Below are 19,964 nucleotides of genomic sequence, written 5' to 3'. Positions count from 1 at the left end.
CCAGCGCCACCAAGTCCAGCTGGAGGCCGGTCACTGGTGGTGGGTACTGGGATCCAGTCCCATTTAGCACCTTCATTAACAACCGGGATGCTTGCCGCTCAGGGACCCTGGGCAGGCTGGAGAGATGATGGGCTGACAGGATCCTCATGGAGCTCGACCACGGGAAAAGCCAAGTCCTGCAGCAGGATGAACCCAAAGCACCAGGAGGGGCTAAGGCCGCGGGGGCCTGCTGAGCACCAGGGCGAGTGCGACCAGCGACGCTGCTCATCCCTCCCCAGGCTGCCTGAGGGGGACCATGGCCGGCGAGGGAGACCGCAGCGCTGGGCCCAGCCGCAGCGGCACAGACTGCCCGGGAAGGTGCTGGAGACCTCTCCAGGGACGTCCGGGACCCGTCTCGGGACACCGGCTGAGGCAGGGTAAGGCCGGGCAGCCCCCGAGGCCCGGCCGGGTCGCTGAGGGGAGCGGGGACGGGCGGGCTGAGGCGAACGCCGCCCGCCATGGCTCCCCGCCCCTCCAGCAGGCGGCGCCCTTCGGCTCCGCTCAGCGCATGCGCGGAGGTGACCGGAGGGGGGGGGGGGGGCCGCACCGCCTCTCCCCGCCCGGAAGTCTCCGGGTCCTCTCCGCGGCGGCCGCCCGTCCGCCATGTTTACGGAGCTGAACGAGCTGCTGGACGCTTCCCCGCAGCGGCCGGAGACGGTAAGAGGGAGGACGGGCGGACAGGAGGGCCAGGCGGGAGGGAAGCGGGGCCGCTGTGGCGGTGGTGAGGGCCCCGCGCGGTGCCTGCCGGGAATTGTAGTCCGGGCAGCGCTGGCCGCCGGGAGCCGCGCGGTGCATGCTGGGAGGGGCGGGGCCTCGTCAGGCGGCGGAGGCGGGAGAGCGGGATGGCGGCGGAGTCGGCCTCGGCCTCTCCCGCGGAGGTGAACGGCCTCCGGGCCCTTCCCTTCGCCCGGCCCTGGTTCCCCGCCGCCCCTCACGGCTCTGGCTCCGGTATCGGAGGGGCCGGGCCCTGTCCCCGCAGCCTTCGGCGTGTCTGTGCGTTGGTGGTTGCCGTGTGGATAACGGCAAAACTGGGGGTCCGACCCGCCACCCAGCGCTCGTCCGGGCCCTCTGGTGTGTTTTAGAGGTTTTTCTTCCGTTAGGCCACTAAATTGATTCAGTTAATCCGTGCAGTTTTTGTGCTGATGAAGTCATGCTGTAACTAAGCGCCCTCGCCCTGTATAAAAGCCGCAAAGCACTTCAGGTAAAAAGTTAATAAAATACGCACGTGTTACACATTACTCTGTGTCTTTCCTGACAGATAGATAATAAAAGCACGTTTGGGGTGATAATTTATTTTGTAAGTCTTGAGTTTCCCCTCTTCTCTCCTCGTAGAGCTTATGATGGGAGCAGGGCAGCTTTCTCCCTGGACTGGAAAATGCCAGCGAGGTAATTCCTCGTCAGCCTGCCTGGAGCAGGACAGGGCTGGTCTGCTGGGGAAAAAATGGTGGGGAAGAGCTGGGAGAGTGCTGCTGGATAGAGGTCAGGCCCTCGAGGCTTAAAGCAAACCTGGTAGAGGTTGTTGGCTAAGGTTCGGTGGTAGCGGTGTCATTCTCCGTAAAGGATAGACTGATGCTGTGTAAATTCCCAAGTCCCTGTGGTTCCTGTGGGTTGATGATTGGGTTTTTAATGCACCTGGAATGCTAAGCGAGGAGCCCTTGGTGGAATTGGACTGTTGGCAGAGTGGAGCCTGTGCTCTGAGGCGGGTTTTGATGGTGGAGCCGTGGGATGAGTGGGGATGCCGTCACCTGCAAGCCCAGTTTCGGAGGCAGGGGGCTCACCTTTATGTGAATAGGAAATTCTGCAGAGCAAAACCAAAAGGAGATTTGGCCTGAAGATCCTGACTTTTGATGTGGTAGCCCAGGCAGGACCCGACAGAGGAGCTGAACCAAAGGCTCCTTTATGTGAGGAATTGCCTCAGATTTCTGTTGGCTCTTCCTCTCCCATCAGCCAGGGACATGGACTTCCCACCGCACGCTCCAGATTCCTCCTCGTCGAGGAGTCTGGCAGTAGTGTAGCACCAGTATATGGCTGGCTGCAGAACGAGTGGTGTTTCCTGATGCCAGAGTTGGAAGATTGAGTTTATACACTGCGATATGGACTAAGCCGGTGGTAAATCATGAGTATTCTTGTTTTGTGAGTCCCCCTCTGCGCTGCTCAGTGTCACCGATCACTGTGCAGAGCCGTGCAGTCTGGGTATGGGCTCTCCCTCCTGCGAGAGACAGTCCATGCGGTGTGCCGAGATATCTGGCCAAGGCTGGCTAGAAATTGGTGTCCTGCTGCGCTTAAAAAAGCATCAGCCCTTTGCAGATCTCTTCTTCCCATCTCTGCCATCCTGATTTTTGTGTCTCCATGGTTGGTTTGTGCCATTTTCAAAATGCTGACAAATGCCTTCACTGCAGGGCTGGTAGGTGGATGAAGCTGCCGCCTGTGTAGGTGTATCTGACATGTCACCGCTGAATGCTTGTGACACCCGCTGCTGCCCTGCCAAGGGATTTTGGCAGTTTCTAACAAGTAGCTGCAGCTTCTGCCTTGTAGCCTGCAGGTGGAAAGAGTGGGGAGAAAAAAAAAAAAAAAAAAAGCAGAGTGTGGGGCAGATGGATACAGAAGGTGTTACAAGAAGGCCTTCCCTTTGGAAGTGCTTCATCCCCAGTAGCATCTTTCTGGGCTTGAGAAGGATGTGCAGAAGGGGGAAGAGAATCAGACCGCACATCTGTGGTGGCAAATTGGGGGCCGTGGGGTTTCTGCATGCCAGCAAACGTGGTCCTGGTGGTGGGGCCAGGACTTACCTGCTCCTCAGCATGCCTGGCAGCGAGGGGAAGCTGCCCGCCCTCAGGACCTCCAGGGACCTGGTTTCTTCCAGCCAGCTACTAAACAGTTTGATATACGTAGTCTGTGGGGATGTGTGCAAGAGGTGCATGGACTCACATGAAGGCAGCGTGACCACAGGGGTTTGCAGACCTTGGAAAGCCTTGCAGATTCCTGCTGGTTTTGCACGCCTTGCTCCTTGTGTCAACACGACTGGTAGAACCCTGATTCCTGTACTTGTGTCCTGTGCTCTGGAGTTGATAAAGGCTTTGGGGCAGTTCTGTGACCACAAGCAGGGTGCTGGACTTTCCCGGAGCTGTTGCCTTCCTTCCTTCCTTCCACCAGCTGTGCTTTGGTGCAGCTGCTGCCTCTGGAGATGCACCATTTGGACATTTCCACCCCTGGCTAGCTGGGCATCTAAGCATCAGAAATGAAGAGTTTTGAGTGCTATCTAAGCAGCTGCAGTGTGACAGCGAATCAAGGGTTGGCAGGATTTAAGGGTTGATAACTGAAAGGTTTGAAAAAGTGAAATAATGTATGCTCTGAATGATAACATCCTGCCGTGTTCTGCACAGCGTATGTGGGAGCAAAGGAGGGAGCCTTTTGAGAGCTAGCAGGCGAAGGAAGGGACTCGGGGTGGCATTCAGCCTGCTGTTGCAGGGAAGAGGGGAGTTGCAGGGGATGGAGTCGTGCAGAAGATAAACCGCTGAACGTTTGAGCTTGGGCTGTTTGAACCTAGAGACTCCTCCAGGCTTAGCCATGGAGGATACGTCTTAGTGAGATGCTCACGGAGGTGGTGTCTCCTGTTATTGTAATGGCCGCAGAGGCATAAACCTTTTTTTGGGTGGGAAAGAGCGCTCTCACTGGCTGAGGCAGAGCAGTGCTTCTCTACCCTGGTTTCTGCTTTGCATTCCCTGCAGATGCGTTCAATATTTGCCATTCCATTAGCACCGCTTTGTAACGTGTTTTAGGCACTGGGGAGTTAACTCTGATAGATGGCTCGTGAATTGCCTATGGGTAGATTGCTTGTTGCTGCAGAAGGCTTTTTGTTTTCTTCTAATAGATTGAGGAAAAAAAAAAAAGCATTGATAAGTTCTCTGTGATTAAAAGCAGCTCTTCTATGATTTGTATTGATTAAAGAAACATCTTGACTAAGATTTTAATGGAAACAAATGCCTTGATGAGACTGGTACTGATAACAAGCATGCACTGATGAACGGAATTAATTTCCTGCGTGATCAAAACAAGGTGTATACTTTGTGCAGAGAGCTCTGCTCCAGTACACATATTTTGATGATAAGGTTTTCTGCTCTGAACATGGCATGTTTGAGGTGAGCCTGGAACAGGGGACAGGGAGGGATGTCTGGGGATAGGAGAAGCAGCAGCTGTAGCAGGGCTGCCATTTTAAGCGCACAGGCGGTGCTGGCCGTGGCAATGGGAGAATGGACTGGGAACAGAGTGGGTGGCTGTTGTCCCCCTGCCATCTGGGCCACTTGGAGTAGGAAGAAGATGACTGTGAATTGGAGGAGAGGGGGACAAAGCCGGGAGATGGAAATTGCTCACAGGCACCCGTGTTGATGATGTCCAGCACCAGGGGCACGAATACGTGTGTGCTCTGCATGTGCCGGCGCTGGAAAGTGCGGTGCTGCTCGTTGGTGTCCTCTGCAGCAGCCAGATGTTTTTCCATGTGAGGAGGTGGCTCTTGGTGGGCACAGAGCGTGGGGGTCCAGCTGGGGTCTCAGTCTAACGCAAGGGCTTTTAGCTGGTGGGCATGTCTTTCAGAAAGCAGTGAACTCAACATCTTCTGATGCCTCCCCATGGGCTGTGCGTGGAGGAAGCGCTGGCATCTCTTTGTAAACGGACGGATCGCTGGAGCGCTGCTTGTCCACTTTTCTCTGACTAATACCTGCAGAGTTTCCCCTAGCCTGAGCAGATGTCTTGTCTACCAAGATGGAACCAGGAGCAGTTTGTGCCCTCATCTTCCTCTGTTAAATGATTTTGCTGCTTCTTTTTCAGGGTAAATTCACGCTGCTGCGAGACACCAGAACAGATGGCAGCTTCCTGGTGCACCATTTCCTCTCCTTCTACCTCAGAGGTATGTCACCAGCAGGACTCTCCAAGGCAAGGGTTTGCCTTTGCCTGCTCCTTGGAGGTTCCTTCAGCATAAAGTGTTTCTGTGTGAGCAGAGGCTGGTTTTGCAGAGCATGAGGCATCCTCGGATTAGCGCAAAGCCTTGAGGTCAGGATTTGTGGATCCCAGTCTGGGCTTGTTCTTGGGACTTGCTCTATATCCTTGGGTACATCCTGTAATGTCTGTGCACCTTGTTTCGTCATTAGTGCAGTGAATGTTGTAAATCACATGGACATCTGACAGTGAGGTGTGGACTCTAATTCCTTCACTAGCTAGGTGTTTTATAATGTAATTAAAAATATCAGGATCAACTGGCTGGTAGGGAGTAAAGAAACAAACAAAGAGCCTGGCAAGTTGCCTGATTGCTTTTCTGCTAACAGTTTCACCTGTGAGTAACCTACCAGCCCCTGTAGAGCGGGTGTTGGACTCACGGATTCCTCCAGCTTTCTGTTGGCAAAGCAACCAGCCCAGCAAATCTGGTATCTATCAGACTTGAAACTTAGCTCGGAGTGCTGTGCAGGTGGTGGGGCTGAAAGCATCCTGCCCCCCATAACTGCCACTTTCTCAGCTATGGCTTTACCCCATTTTAAAAAAATTGTTTTACTTAATGGAACAGAGTGAAACTGCAGGAAAGCCTGCGGAGAGCAGGTTATTAACAGTGTGAATGGTTTAAAGGGACAGCTCTGCCGAGGCACTGCCTCAGGGTCTGCCGCATCCCTGCACGTCTCTGCTAACATGCTGATCTGCCGCACTGTCCTGGGAGTTGTTGCGGGGAGCTGCCCGCCTGCCTGGGAAAAGCCTCCTTGTGGGTAGGCAGCCCTTTGGGTTTATTAATTTATCTCAAGGCGGGTATGCTTGCTGTCACCCGCTCATTTCCACCCCAGGACCTGGTTGCCAGTTACTCTGTGTCTGTAGCTCCCCCATGTTGGCCAAGTACCTGCTTGGTGCCCAGAACTTCTGGGAGCTCCCGAGGGGTCAGTGAAGGCTCAACTGGGGCCACTGGCTTGTTCCACTTGAAATCCATGTCCTGCTCTCTGGCAGGGAGAAACAAATACGCATTTTGTTCATGCCCAAACCATAAAGCCAGGTTGTCATGTGCCGGCTTTTCCAAAATCACGTTTTAGTGAGGTATCTTTGTCAAAATTGCTTGTTCTATGTGTTTGTCCAGTCAAGGTCACTTGCCCTATGAGAGCCAAAACAGGGATTTTTGGCATGTCAGTGGTTTCAGTAGTTTGTGTCACAGTTGGCCATTGGCCTCCTTGCCGTAATACCAGCAAACAGTGCCAGGAGATCCCAGGGCAGGATGGCATGAGACAGAAAAGGGGCCTCCTACTTTTATTATGTCATCTTTTTCTTGTTCTTTCCCTTTCTTTTTAAACTGACTAACGTTTTCCCTAAAACAGAAATCCTATAGAAAGGTGAAAATTGAAAACCCAGCCACGAGCAAATGAGGGGCTGCCTAGACCTGCGTCAGTTCAAGGCCTTTCCAGACAGATTTGCAGCCTGGCTGCTGTGATTTATGTGCTTCGATAATGGCAGCTTACAAAATTGAAATGATAATGTGTCTTTTTGTCTTCTCACCCAGCTGGCTGTAAGGTTTGCTTTGTGGCCCTGCTCCAGTCCTTCAGTCACTATAACATCGTAGCACAAAAGCTGGTAAGTCTCTTGGCGTAGGTTAATAATTACAGGTCCAGGTAGTTTCTGTTGGGTGGAAAGGAATGAGAATGGGGAGCAGGAATTGCATGTGAGCAAATGTTTCCAGATCTTGATGGGGACAGTCAGGAGTGGTGCGCCTGCGGCAGGGGCTGGAGAACACTTCTCGCTGGAGAAGGAATGTGATATAGGTCGAAAACCTGGCTATGAGGGTCACTGCAAGGGCCTCATCAGGCTGTGCCCTGGAGAGGGCAGAGCGCTGAACGGCTGCTTGCTTTCTTTGTGCTTAGAAATGTTTTCTGGAGATCAGCATTCCCCAGACCGGCCCAGACTGGTAGATGTAGTTTCATTAGTGCTCTGGGGAGAAAAATGCCGTGGTGTCTGTGTCCCTAGGGCCTTTCTGTACACCTGCAGGATGCACTGGCTGTATGGCACAGGAGCTCCTGAGGTGACTTTATCCTCTGTCCTATGGTTATGTTGTGGTGAAGTGCTTTGGGCTGAATCACCTGTAGATTCAGAAGGACACCTGTCTGCCTCTTTTGGCCTCTGGGCTAAGCCATCAGTTTGAGCTGTCTGAGGAGCCACAAGCACCGAGTATGTTCTTACAGATTTCCTTCCCGTGGTGAGTCAGGCAAGGATTATGTGTACCCTGAAACAAAGAAACAGAGAAACAAAGTAGGCAGGGTCATTCCCAGTGTCAGCAAATCAGTCTGAGCTTTGGCTTTAAACTGCATCTCTCAGCTTTTTGTACAATGCTCAGATGTGAAATGCTCCAGCTGGGAAGTCCAGGTGACCTTCCAGGGCCGAAGGGATGACAGCTTGCATTGGTCCTCCCTCCTCTGGCTCTGCTGGAAATCCCAGCAGTGCGGCTGCTTATAAAGACTTTCAGGTGTTGAAGAACAAGGTGTTGCATTAATGTTGTATTCCCCACTGTAAATATGGGTTGAGTTTTGGTGCTTGTTGAGCAATGGTATTTTATTTACTACTCAGTTTTTACCTTTTAAAAGGAGATCAATGGTCTGAAAGCTGAGACATAAGTTAAATAAAATGGAATGAGCAAATGAAGCATTTCCATGTGGAGCTTTAACTCACAGGCCGATACTCAACGTGCAATTCCCCGGCGGAGCAGATTCCCTACTGCTGAGCAAACCAGCCTCTGTGAGCACGGAATAGTTCTGGCCTTCGTGTTGCGGAGAGGAGGAAATCTTGGGGGGAACTTGCTAAGTGGGACAGGAAATGTCCCACAGGCATTATGCTATGCACAGGGCATAGCAACTGGTGTAGGTAGGAGGTTCAGCTGTTAAATATGGGATCCTTGCCTGCTCTAAAAGCAGAATCGTGTTTGTTGGTGTGTTGCCTAATGTGGTGAAATTTCCCGGTGCATAGCTTGTGCGTGTGCTTTTAATAGGTGCTGTTGTCATCTCCCTCGTGGGAGAGCCTGAGAAGGGAGAGAACATGAGGATTAGCTGGAGCACGCGTGCAATGCAAATCAAAATGATTTGCTGTCTGATGCTTCAACAAAAAGGTTACTGGTGGGAAGGGAGGTGATAAGAAGAACAATACGGTTTGCCCAGGGGAGTTCAGAGAAGTGATTACATTTGCCCGCCTGCAGCGGTGAGCTGTCCCTGTCCTGTTGGTTTCAAGTCTGAGGCAGTCTTACATTGTAACTTCACAGGTGCCTGTGTGGTCGGTTGTTGTGAATTCTTCCAAAGCTCTGAGGAGCTGGAGGTTGTAACATCAGTTATTTATATCTGTCTGAGTTTCCATAAGATCTTGTCTTTGCTTTAATCCTTCTTTGCCTAAATGAACACATCAGGCTCAGTAAAGGTGGTTTTTGGCAGGGTACTTTCACTCTTAGACTTGCTTAAGAATTTGCTGCTGTAGATCTCTACTGGAGACCAGCTGGGATGTCATTTACGTGGCTGCAGCAACCCCTGATTTCAGGCAGTACCCTGATCTGTGTTGTGCTGCAGTTGGGTGAGCTGCACGCTTCACCAAGTGACCGGCCGCTCCCTTCCCATCTCCTCTTCCTCAGTAGCGAGCTCAAGACCAGCTGCCTGGCTCTCTGTTGGCTGGGAGAGCTGCAGGAGGTCAGGCTGTAGTTCTTCTGGGAACTGCTTGGAAGAATCTGGCCCGTGGGCAGCCACCTGCGTTATGTTATCCCACCCACAGGTTAAATCTCCCATGCATAATCATTCCTACCAGAAGATTGTGCATTTACGAAAGACTGCAGTTGCAAGAGCTTCATAACTTAGTGATGCTCCTGTTTCTGCTGGGAATGGGCTGGTCCCAGGCCTGGGAGGAAGGGTCCTGGAGCCAGGGTTGTATTACACAGTCTTTACAGCAATGTTTTGTGGATCTGGTCCTTGTAGCACCTGATGTATGGTGATATACTGAATATTTATACACAGCTGAAGTAATGTTTACCGTATGTGCTGCTTCCCCACAGTGTTGCCAGGTCTTACCAGTCCAGAACCAGTTCCTTCTGTGTTGGCTAAATGCAGTGATGTATTTTACTTGCAGAAAAAAGCTTCTCTGGATTTTTGTGCCTGTGCTGCAATACTGGCTTTATGCTTTTCCTTTTCTGCAAATCCCACTCTTTTCCTGAGGGTCTGCACTTAATATTAAGGGATAGTTAATGTTATTTGTCACGACATTGTAGAGAACGTGCTGGGCCGCGGCAAGACTAATGGCACCAGGGCAGCTTGCCAGATTGGTGCTCCCACCCTCATTTGTACAATGTTTGTTTTGTTTTAAAGGAAAAATGTATTTGTCCCCATTTGGTCTCTCTCTTGCCTGCTCCCCTGTCCCCTGCCACAGTGCTGAGATCACAGACGACAGGACATCGCCTGGTCACCTCTCCTTTCCCCTGCCAGTAGTTGTATTAGAGAAGAGACCTTGGCCGGTTGCCTGATCACAGATCATCGCACTTTGTACCACGGCTGTGTTTGCTGTTTGAGCTAATGACTGCTGCCTCGCATGCTCCATTACTAGTTCTCTCCTGCAAATATTTTGCTTTCCCTTATGACATGGCCAGCGGCGAGCGGCGGTTCTGGTTTGAAGGGACGTCACTGCTGGCAGGCCGGTGGGCTGCCACGCTGCCCGGCTGGCAGCATCCTGAATGAACAAGAACAATTGTGCTCCGTTGTGGAGCTCGCAGCTCCAGTCACGCTGAGTTGCTGTTCCAGAAGCATTTCTGGGCTTGATCGATAAATGACAGATTGCCAGAGATAACGTCTGTGTGCTCCCAGCGATAATGGAGCGTGGTGCTGTGAGATAATAAAAGCTTTCAGGGCTGGTAATGCACGCTGTTTGGGTGCTCTGCAGCACTGTGGCTCTGCAGTAGGGACGTGTGTAGTGTCTGTGGCAGTCAGGAAGGTGCCATTGGCCATTTTGAGCACTTCTTCCACTGTCTGAGCTGTCCTGATCCTTCCTGTGTTGCTTCCAGAGGTTGCATCAGGCAGGCTGCTAGGTGGGAGACGAGCAGAGGTTTGCTGTGGCAGATGACTGCAGTGGGGTGAGTCCAGGTCTCCATCCAATGCTGTCTCTCTGGGACCTGGTTCCCCAGTTGGAAAATGAGACTGGACTTGCTGGGTCCACCCAGGAACGTCATGGCCCCGAGGAGATCGAATTCCTGGTCTGACCCACAAGCGCACTGCCCCTGGCAGCCTTCCTCTCATGCTGTGGCCCTTCTCTCTGTCATCCAAGCAGGCCCTGGTGTAACAGCACTAAGCTGCTGGGTATTTTAAAGAGGGGACACTCTTTTCTTGCTGATCTGAAGTATAGAGTTTGTGTGCGCAGGAAGAAATGGCTGAAGCAAAGTTAAAATCTGTTTCTGAATTATTGACATTAATAGCAAATTTAGCCACTGCTGTAGCAAGGCATTTCAGTAAGTGCCGAGCCCTGTGGCCTCCAAAAATTCACGAGGGGATGAGGTTTCTGAGACTATTGTGCAACCCAGCCCTGCTTTATGGCACATCAGGTATCTGCCGGCTGTTCCTCGCTCCTGGCCTGCCACATAAAGGTTCTTCTGTTCTTGGCTAGAAATGTTTCCATTGTGCGTGCTTGCAATTGCCCAGGAGGCTTCCCTTAGCTCTCTGTTCCTGCCCTGCTTTCTGGCATGGTTTTAGTGAGCAAATATCACCTGCAAAAGCTGAATCCCTCTGCCTGCAGCCCACATCAGCCTCTGCTGAGCTCGGGGCCAGCAGGAGGTATGGCAAGGAGAGTGAACGGCCCCACGGTCTGTAAGAGTCTCATTTGTGGGAATTACTGCTCCTGGATTGCCTGGGAGAAGGGGAAAAGAGAGGAGACAATGTGGATTAGATGAGGCAAGAGTGTGCTGCAACACTGTTCATTGAGAAGGTGCTTGAAAACAAAAGGGGTATGTCCAAAAGTGCTGGCTGGTGCCTTTCCTAAGGCTCTCCTTCCCAGAGTGTGCATGGCAAGTGGGACTGATTTCCTCCCAGAAGCACGCGTGGAAGACCAGGAAAAAGAAGGGCAAGCTCAAGGCTGATGTAAAAACTGGATCTGAGGTGGGGACATGTCAGACGGCCTTCGCCTTGGAGTAGTCTCCGCTTGTCAAAGTATTCGCTGGCTGTGATGGAAGACGTTGCCTCCAATCTGTTGTTTTCTAATAGCCGTAGACAGCGTTTTCTGGCAGCAGCCCTGATGAATGGATCTCTCCCCCTCACATTTCAGCTGGGAGGGAAAGCGGTGGAAATCTGTCTTTCCTCTCATTAGCACTGAATGTGTGGCAACTGATAAGCCTTGCAGGAGCTCAGGGTTAATCTTCCTGGAAAGGACCTCTTCCTTATCTACCCAGACCTTCTCTCTGGAGGTCCTCATGTGGAAATACCATGCTCACAAAGCAGCTGGGCCCAGCTTGTAGGGATTGTCTTATTGATCAGATGCTTAAGATGTGGCTTTACAATCTTTCCTTTTTTTTTTTTTTTTTTTTTTTTTTTAATTAAAAAAGAGAAGAAAAGGGGCTTTAAAATGTTGGCACTTACATTTTCATGTCAGAGTAACAGGAAGGTCGAGCAGATGAAACATAGGGATAGAAAGCAGGAGGCAGAAGCGGACACATTGCTTTGCTGCATCTCTCTCTCGTGTGTGAGCAAAGAGAGCGCAGTGGCTCTCAAGGGTGTCGTGAGGACTGGGAAACGCTTGGAAAACCTCCAAGGTCTTTTCAAAAGAAGGTGTTGGGACAGTGCCAAGCACAGCGCTCTGTTCAGTGCTCAAGGTTCTGGGGGAAGAGCTGCTATGAGCCTTCCCCTTGCTGGGCAACTCAGACTGTGCTCAAGTGTCCTGCAGCTCCCAGCACGATTGCTTAGGAAATAAGCAAAAATCTGTGTTTTCGGTGATGCTTAAAAAGTTCCTGGTCAAAAGCACTAGCGGTGCTGGTGTGTGCCTCTTCCAGCATTCAGGCAGAAGCCAGTCTTGGCTTAAGGTAAGGGCTCCTGCTCTAGGACTTACCTCTGTTCCTGACCAGTCCTGCTCAGCCACCCCCTTTGGAGGGTACAAAATCTCGCAGCATCCCAAAGGGATGTCTTCTCTCAAGGGATATGGGAACTGCTTTCTCAGGATCCTTGTTTCTGGTTACCTGCCTCTGGCTTACCAGTTCTGCCTGTCAGGCAATACTGCATTGAGCTAAACCTTCCTGAACTCTTTGTAAACCATCTTATCTCTCCATCTTGTCCACCTACCTGCTGCCTTGCACAACAGCCCTATTTCCAGGCTGCTGAGACGTTGCAAATCTTGGCATTAATGCTTCTTGGTTCCATTTTAAGAAATCACAGTCCTGTTGTCAAATGTGGGAAGCAACCCACACTGGAAAGCCAAGCAAATTTGCACTTCTTCCTGCCGCGAAATGCACACTTTGGCTGAGGTTTGAAGATAGTGCACATGAGATATCTTTGCACGATCATGTCAGTAACAGGTACTAAATTTTCTCCTGAGAAGTGGACTGATGCAGTCACCAGTAAGCTGAGGAGCTATAGAATGGTTGGCACAAGGAGCCCTTGCTGATGAAAGAAAGGAGGATGAGACAGGAGTTCATGAACTAGATCTCCATTTGGGGTTTTCTGCATGTCTGCTGCAACTCTGCCAGGGCTTTCTCTGTTGAATCTGAACGCACCCAGCACGTGGCTTTTGAGGTCAGCCTTACCGTGAAGCATGGCTGAGAGCAGGAAATCTTGGCTTGAGTTTGAATGGTGGCCCCAGGCAGTTTTTCACGGTCCCTCCTCCTTCTCCGAAGGGGAGCCAGGGCTGAGGCTGCTTCCCATGGGAGCCCCAGCCACGCTGCTCTCTCCCGGGCGTTGTGCAAGTGTCAGGGTGCGCAGCCAACGGCGTTCTCCAGATCCAGGCCGTGCCTTGCTCAGGTGCGTGGGTTGTGCTGGGGAGTCGGTATTGCCACAGTGATGATTTGGAGATAGTGAAAACCAAAGGCTTTCACCACCCAAGAAGGGAGGGCGAAGAAATTACTCACAGCAGGGTCCTTGAGGCAGCCTGGAGAAGCCTGTACCCATCCTCTCCTTGCCTCTAGATAAGAAGCTGTTTTTCTCCCATGCAACAAAGCTGTCTTCCCAGGAGCAATTCCAGGATGTCTGAGCCCCCAAATCACAGTGGGTTTTTTTTTAATCTCCTGGCAAAATACAGGAGAGCGAATGTGTCCACCAGTGTGTGTAACAGAACCACCTGTTTCATCCCCTTTGCAGGACTCACTGAAGCATTAACTTTATTAGCACATTTAGATAAGACTTGATAAAAATTGGCCGTCGATCCGCTTCGTTCTGTTTGCACCATTCCTCCAAAGCTGTTTGCTCTGCAACATCATGTTTTCCTCTCTCGAGGGAGTCAGTCTGACAGCTGCCAAAGAACGGGGACAGCTTGTCTTCTTGGAAGGCCTCAAGTCCTGCCTTGACCTCTTGTTTGGAGAGGAGGAGAAGCAGTCAGGACAGCCCAGTCCTCTTCAGTTTATAAGGTAAACCTGAGCGGTTGGTGGTTCTGCTGGGGCTCAGCAGGGCCCCCAGCACAGAGCATTTCCCCCTTCATGTCTTCTACCACTGCAGCCAACACCGAGAGCAGCAGTGAGGTCCACAGCTGAGACCCGGCTCCTTTTGGGCGTCCCTCCAAGGCCCGAGGACTCGGTAGCTGGGCACCTAAGTGAAGGGAAATGCCGGTGCTGTGCACATTGCTGTGCTTGTCCTGCCCTGTCTCTCCCTGCTGCTCAGATTCTGTCCCCCTTCTCCAGCATTTTGGGGCAATTTCTGCCCCTATCCTCATTGCCAAGCATGTTATAGGTCTAGAGAAAATTTATGTCAGCAGTCAACAGGTTTGTGTCAAATAAAACTCCATCCAAGCAGTTTTATTGCTTTTTTTTTTATTATTATGATGAGTTTTATTCTCATCCAAGAGAACAGTGCTGCTTTAACCACGCTGGCTTTCATTTTTATTCCCACTTCACTTTCTCCATGTCCCTGATGATTTGATAGAAAAAAATCCACTGAGGGCTGTTAAATTGGCAGATACCGCCTCTGGGTCAGGCAGCCTCTGGGCAAGGACTGCTGTGTACTTGCTCTGTTCCTGTATGCTCCCAGTTCTCCGCTGTTTCAGACTCATGCTGGGGTAGATGGGCCTTTGGTGAGACCTGGGGCAGGCACTGAAACCCTGCAGACCCCTGTGCCGTGGGACCGTGCAGCCCTTCAGGTCTGGGTGAGTGGGTGTTGCTGAAGTGCGGCAGGATCAAGCACTGGACAAGCTCGAGAAGTGGGCCCATGTGAACCTCATGAGGTTCAACAAGGCCAAGTGCACTTTAAACTAAAAGAGGGCAGATATCAGACTAGACATAAGGAAGAAATTCTTGACGATGAGGGTGGTGAAACACCAGCACAGGTTGCCCAGAGAGGTGGCAGATGCCCCATCTCTGGAAACATTCCAGGTCAGGTTGGATGGGGCTCTGAGCGATCTGATCTAGTTGAAGATGTCCCTGCTTGTGGCAGGGGGGTTGGACTAGTTGACCTTTAAAGTTCCCTTCCAACCTAAACCATGCTTTGATTCTATGATCCCTGGAGCTGGGCAGGAGGGTTTCACCGCATACAGTTGAGTAAAGGAGCAGTGACTGTCACAGCAGTGGGGACAGCAGGGAGGGTGCAGGCTGGCGTTCCCTGCATTGGGTCAGTGGGTGAGGAGGGGGATGCGCAACGTGCATGTGGGCCAAGCCCCTTGAGACCTCTTTCTTCTCTTCCAGTGAGAGCGCTTCCGACCTTAAAGCCTTGTTTGACTTTGTCCGGACATCCCTGACTCCCGCTGGCAGCGACTCCTGGAAGGGCCCCGTGCTGCTGGTGGATGACCTCAGTGTCCTGCTCAGCCTGGGTGCCACACCAGTGGCGGTGCTGGACTTCATCCACTACTGCAGAGTCACGGTGTGCTACCAGCTGAAGGTACTGCTCCCTCCGTACACAGCATCCTGTACACTACATGTAGAGAAGAGCCTCTGGAGCAAAGCCTGGCTTTCTTTTCTCTTTTCACCTGTGCATGGTGAGGTTTGGAAGGCTTTGGCTATCCAAGAAATTCAAATCATTGCTCTAGGGCCGCTCTCAGGGAGTTGTGTTAGTCCTTGGAATACCTCTGTATGGTCCTTTGCAACTGGTTTCCCAGGAGAAGGGCACTCTCTGTTCCTGAAGTGTGAGCAGGGATTCAAGGTCTAAAATATTGTTTCTTACAGCTCCTGGCTCTCCAGAGATCTCTACTCACACCTGTGTTTGTGTGTGTGTGGGAGAGCAGTGAAGGAAACAGGTTATGAAGGTAGTGAGGGGCTGATGAGTCTTGCAGGGGGCAGAGATGAAGGCCCACTTGGAGGGGATGCGAGTCTCTGCTTCTGCTGATCTTCAGCGTTGCTGTGTGTTGCACCAGCTTGTTTCTAAGGGCACGCGACAATGCAGCAATTCTACAAAGATCTCCCCAGCGATGTGTTAACTTCTGAGAGCATTGCAGCCAAAAATCATTACACTCACATCCATCCTTTGCTATTTACATTGCAGCGTCCCCCACCCTGGCCACTTCTTTCTCTGCTTGAGTGTGAAATAAAGTAGACGGTGTCAGGTTTTGTTAGCCTGCACTTCGTATGGTGCCAGGGTCTTTGTGCTGTAAATGCTGACAAGGGATGTTCTGCTTGCTGAGAATATTTACCTCCAAAAAAGCTAAAAAAGACGATAATGCTAACACATTTCTATTTCTGTCTAAGATGTTCCAAAGCTTTAAAGTACGTTTTGATTGATTGGGAATTTCATGTTATTTTAAGTTCTTGGTGACCTGCATGGGCTGAGGCAGAGACTCTTGGGATGTATTTTTAACAGATTCGGTGTTGCGTTGGGGAGCTCTTTGCTTCTTGTGAGAGCAGTGAAGGTTCGAGCATCACAGCTCTGGCTGCGGCTGTTTGGCCATGTCTTTATTTAGCTGTTCTGAATTCATTCAGAGTTGCCATTTGCGTGGCCTGACAGACTGGTTTAACTAGACAGCTGTCTCATAACCAGGGCTTGATGTATTTTTAGGCTGCATATTTTTAATATATATGTGTGTGTATGTAAATACAGTATATATACAGCAAGCTGTTTCAGAGTTTTATATATGTATCTGCTGTTTATTTTCCCAGCGCACTTTAGCTCAGAACCAGCTGCTGTGCTGGGGGATGCCTAAGTAGCTTAGTTAGCAGGGCATTTGTGCAAGCTCCCGTTGCTATCTCCCCTTCCTTACCCTGAGCGGATTAGGAGTCAGCCAGGGGCTCATCGCTGCCTGGTGCTTTCCTTCCAGGGAAACATTGTGGTGCTGGTTCACAGCAACGAGGATTCAGAAGACGAGGAAAACGAACTGATTGTGAACTCCCTGTGTCATCACAGTGACCTGATCCTGTGGGTAGAGGGGCTGGCGACGGGCTTCTGCAAGGATGTTCACGGGCAGGTAATGCACAGGAGAGCACGGAGAGGGGGCACATGTTGGTGTCACACACAACGCTGCCTGCAGGCCCAAGGGTGGGCCAGACGTGCTGCATCTGCCCCGTGGGAGATGGCCCAGGACTAGCCTGGTCTGCAGCATGGTTAAGGACTAACGAGCAGCCTTGCTGCAGTCACCAGGATCTGCTGGAGCACCTGGGCTCTTACAGCTGTGACTCCACTTCCATGGGGATATTCAGGGATATCCTGCTACCAGGGGACTCCCCCATCCCTGGAAGCTGGAAGGCGTTTGTACAGCAGCTGCAGTACAGGTTGTCTCCTGCCCCAAGATGATGGCAAAGAAAAATATCTGTTTCCTGGGAAGCTTCCCCAAACTATCCTGTTTGTGAATCTCAGCCTGGCTTGTAGTGATCTCTTCTGGGCTGGGAGGGCAGTTGGGTTGCTGGGGCCTGGTCACTGCGTGGTCCCTCATTAGGGGCTGCCACCAAGGGGGCTGGTTACAGGCAGCTGTGTGGTTTTCCTATCAGTCATCCACCTTCCCTGCAGGGCAACAAGAGGTGGGGGTGAGGATGCTGTGTCTGGGGCAGCCAATGGTATGATATTCCTGTTCCTTTCCTTTTGCAGATTAAAATAATTAGGAGAGTGTCCTTGGAGCTGACAGCGGAGCAGGATCTCGTCCAGATCTACCAGTATAAGATCCAGGACAAGAATGTCACCTTTTTTGCTAGAGGGCTGTCAGCTGCAGTCCTGTGATGCTGCGATACCACGCAGTGCTGTGAGCAAAGCCGGGGCGGCTGGTACCTCTAGACTGGACGTGCCACCAAACCAGCCTGGCTGCTTCACCAGCGCCTTCCAGGAGCCCTGCAGCAGACTAACCCAGGAGGGAAGCTTAAACGCGTGTTGAACTCCATGCCAACGAGGGGATTAGCCCGCCCAGAGCTCACTGCATCCCTTTGTCCTCCCACCCTGTTCCCAACATACGCAGGCCAAGAAGAAGTGCAAAAACTTGCAAGAATGGCCCTTAGAGCATGTAAATACAAGCAGGGAGGATGCCCTGCGGCCTGGGTGTGCCTCACCCTTTCTAGTGTGTTAGGGCAGGGCAGTGCCAGGCACTGCTGCGTGGAGGGATCACCCCACCCTCCCGCTGGCATTTAACGAGATGACACAGAGCGGGTGGAGGCAGGGACGGTCTGGGAGCCTGTTGCAATTCTTACCTTTCTCCCAGCTCTGGCACAGGAGAGATTTGCTCGACTCCCAACTTCCGCAGAATTAAAAAAAAAAAAAAAATCTATAGCTACATGTGTAGCCCCTCACCTTGCTGCAGTGAGACCTAGAGGCTGCCTTGCTTGGTTGATGCCTTGCTTTGTTTTTTTACTTTCCCTCTTTTCATGTGAAACCCCTGTGCCTGTGTGTGTCTGTTTAGCGTGTGGCTTCCCAAGCTTGTCCTTGGCTTTGGATGATGAACAGACACTTGTACCTGAGCCTCTGTCTCAGCCACTGCTTCTGGACCACAAATCATTACTAGCATTTATATGACCTGCCTGTATTGAAGCATTATTGGGGGCTAATAATCACTAATTTTAATTAGGTAAGGGTACAGTCATTAAGTAACCATGAATCTCTGTATGGGAACCGCTCCCCACAGGCTCCTTGGCAGGGGAGAGAAGTGGGCATCTCCTGGGCTGGGGTGAGGAGATGGCTTTGGGTCCTTCTCCCTCCCCACAGATGCAAGTGCAGTCCTGGGAGCAGAGCTCAGACCTGGAGGTCTCCTGGTAGCTGCTCTGGCTGTAGTGGGAGATAAATCACATCCTGCATGCTTGTGAGAGAAAAGAGTGACCTGCCATGTCCTTTCCTTGCAGCTCCAGAGCTGGGGTGACAACTCTGTGGGACATGTTTCTGCTTTTTCCATGCAGAAATGCTGCACAGCCCAGTGACCCGTCCTGCTGTGGGTGTTGGGAACAGTCCCCTTTGGCTTGAGTTTGGGGAGTCCTGGCATGCTTGGAGGCTGTGGCTGCTTATTGATAGCAGCCCAGGGAGACTGGGCAGGCTCTGGGGATTGAGGCGAGTGCCGAGGAATGCAGGAGGGTGAACGAGGCCTCGCGTATGCTTTAGGATCACTTGACCCTGCTATATGGGAATGTAACCTACGGGTCTCTCCATGCTGCCAAGGACAGCTCCAAGTCGTGTCTCCAGCCCAGCCTTGCTCAGCAACCTCCCAACTTCCAGGCTCCAGCAGTGCCTCCTGGGCCTGACCCAAGCCCCAGAGCGTCACAGCCCCAAATTATCTTTGGTGGGTGAACCCCAAGCTGCCGGTGTGTGTGGCCCAGGCAGGCAGCCAGATCCTGAGTGTGGTGTGCCGGCGGTGCTTGGGGTGCCCAGCCCGGCAGCCGTGGGGCTAGGAAGCAGCCAGGTCCAGAGCTTACTGTGCCCAAACCCCCGTCCAACCTCCGTGTGGAGGCAGAGCCAGGGACACCGCTATGGTTTGGGGTCCCAAGCGCCCCTGAGCTGTGCGCAGAGTCCCAGGCTCCTTGGGAAGGTTCCTGGTAGCTGATGGTGCCATGGTACCGCTGCTGGTGGGTGCAAAGCACCGTACCCTGCCCTGGCAGAGACAGGCTGGTGACTCCGTCTCCTCCCACATCACACAAACCTTTGGGATGGTTCCTGCTGGGCCCTGGTGGGGTAAAAAAACGTTTTTCGGCCGTCAGCCGTGCAAGCGGCAGAGCCCAGCGCTGCCGCTGCTGCCAGCCCAGCATGGTGGCAGTGCCCGGGGGCTGATGCACGGTCACAATCTGCAAAGGGAGGACGAGATGACCGGTAGGTCTTGGGGAAGGGAGCTGCTGGCACCGTCGCTGCAGGCGCTATGGCTGCTTAAAATGCACCTGTAATGGGCATATAATGGTGTGTAATTGAAGTAACGCCTGGATGATTAGCTATCCCTTGGAGAGATCCCAAAACATCCCTGCTCCAAGGCTCTGCCTCCCTCCTCTGAAACCAGCAGGGTGACCGTGTGGCATCGCTGCTGGCTTTTGCCTGGTTTCTTTCTGCGCTCGACCGATGCCTGCATCCAAGCAAGAAACCAGAGGCTGTCCGGGGCTCAGAGTTGGGCTGGGCACCGCTCGGGGAGCAGCACCCTGACCCCTGGCGTCCCCATGCAGCGGGATGTTTCTCCAGGATCCAAGGCCCTTCCAAACGAGCTGCTCTTTGCACTGTGCACCAGTGAGGGCTTGGACAGGCAGCATCTGGGAGATGCCTGCTGGAGAAGGGGAGTTGAAACCTGTGGTGGTTCCTGGCTGACGGCAAGGACCAAGCCCAACGTTTCCTCCATCCCTGCCCGATGTCCAGAGGTGGCATCTGCCGTCAGGACATGATCGCTGGAGGCCAATCTGT

At 52.2% G+C, this 19,964-nt stretch overlaps 1 protein-coding gene across 4 annotated transcripts; it reads left to right on the top strand.

Moving 5' to 3' along the window:
- Positions 1-569: 569 nt before the first annotated feature.
- On the top strand, positions 570-18,113 carry ELP6 (elongator acetyltransferase complex subunit 6). Of its 4 annotated transcripts, XM_052809145.1 has the most exons (7): positions 576-696; positions 4,861-4,939; positions 6,560-6,630; positions 13,479-13,609; positions 14,876-15,068; positions 16,438-16,584; positions 17,202-18,113. In XM_052809145.1, the coding sequence occupies exons 1-7, from the start codon at positions 643-645 to the stop codon at positions 17,328-17,330; spliced, it is 804 nt and encodes a 267-aa protein (XP_052665105.1). In that variant the 5' UTR covers positions 576-642; the 3' UTR covers positions 17,331-18,113. The 4 variants fall into 4 exon arrangements, with proteins under 4 accessions (XP_052665106.1, XP_052665105.1, XP_052665107.1 ...); XM_052809146.1 differs by lacking the exon at positions 6,560-6,630 and having other exon boundaries at positions 570-696; XM_052809147.1 differs by lacking the exons at positions 576-696; positions 6,560-6,630 and adding an exon at positions 860-1,240.
- Positions 18,114-19,964: the final 1,851 nt, after the last annotated feature.

The sequence above is a fragment of the Harpia harpyja genome, chromosome 1, assembly GCF_026419915.1.
Source record: "Harpia harpyja isolate bHarHar1 chromosome 1, bHarHar1 primary haplotype, whole genome shotgun sequence".
Classification (NCBI taxonomy): domain Eukaryota; kingdom Metazoa; phylum Chordata; class Aves; order Accipitriformes; family Accipitridae; genus Harpia; species Harpia harpyja.
Note: the sequence above shows the minus strand (reverse complement) of the source record. Positions and strands in the feature narration are given on the sequence as shown.

Excerpts from the sequence above, each read along its gene's own strand:
- ELP6 (XM_052809145.1), top strand. The coding sequence starts at position 643 with ATGTTTACGGAGCTGAACGAGCTGCTGGACGCTTCCCCGCAGCGGCCG. Across the intron at positions 13,610-14,875 it reads AGTCCTCTTCAGTTTATAAG|TGAGAGCGCTTCCGACCTTA; the intron begins GTAAACCTGAGC and ends CTTCTCTTCCAG. Across the intron at positions 15,069-16,437 it reads CGGTGTGCTACCAGCTGAAG|GGAAACATTGTGGTGCTGGT; the intron begins GTACTGCTCCCT and ends CTTTCCTTCCAG.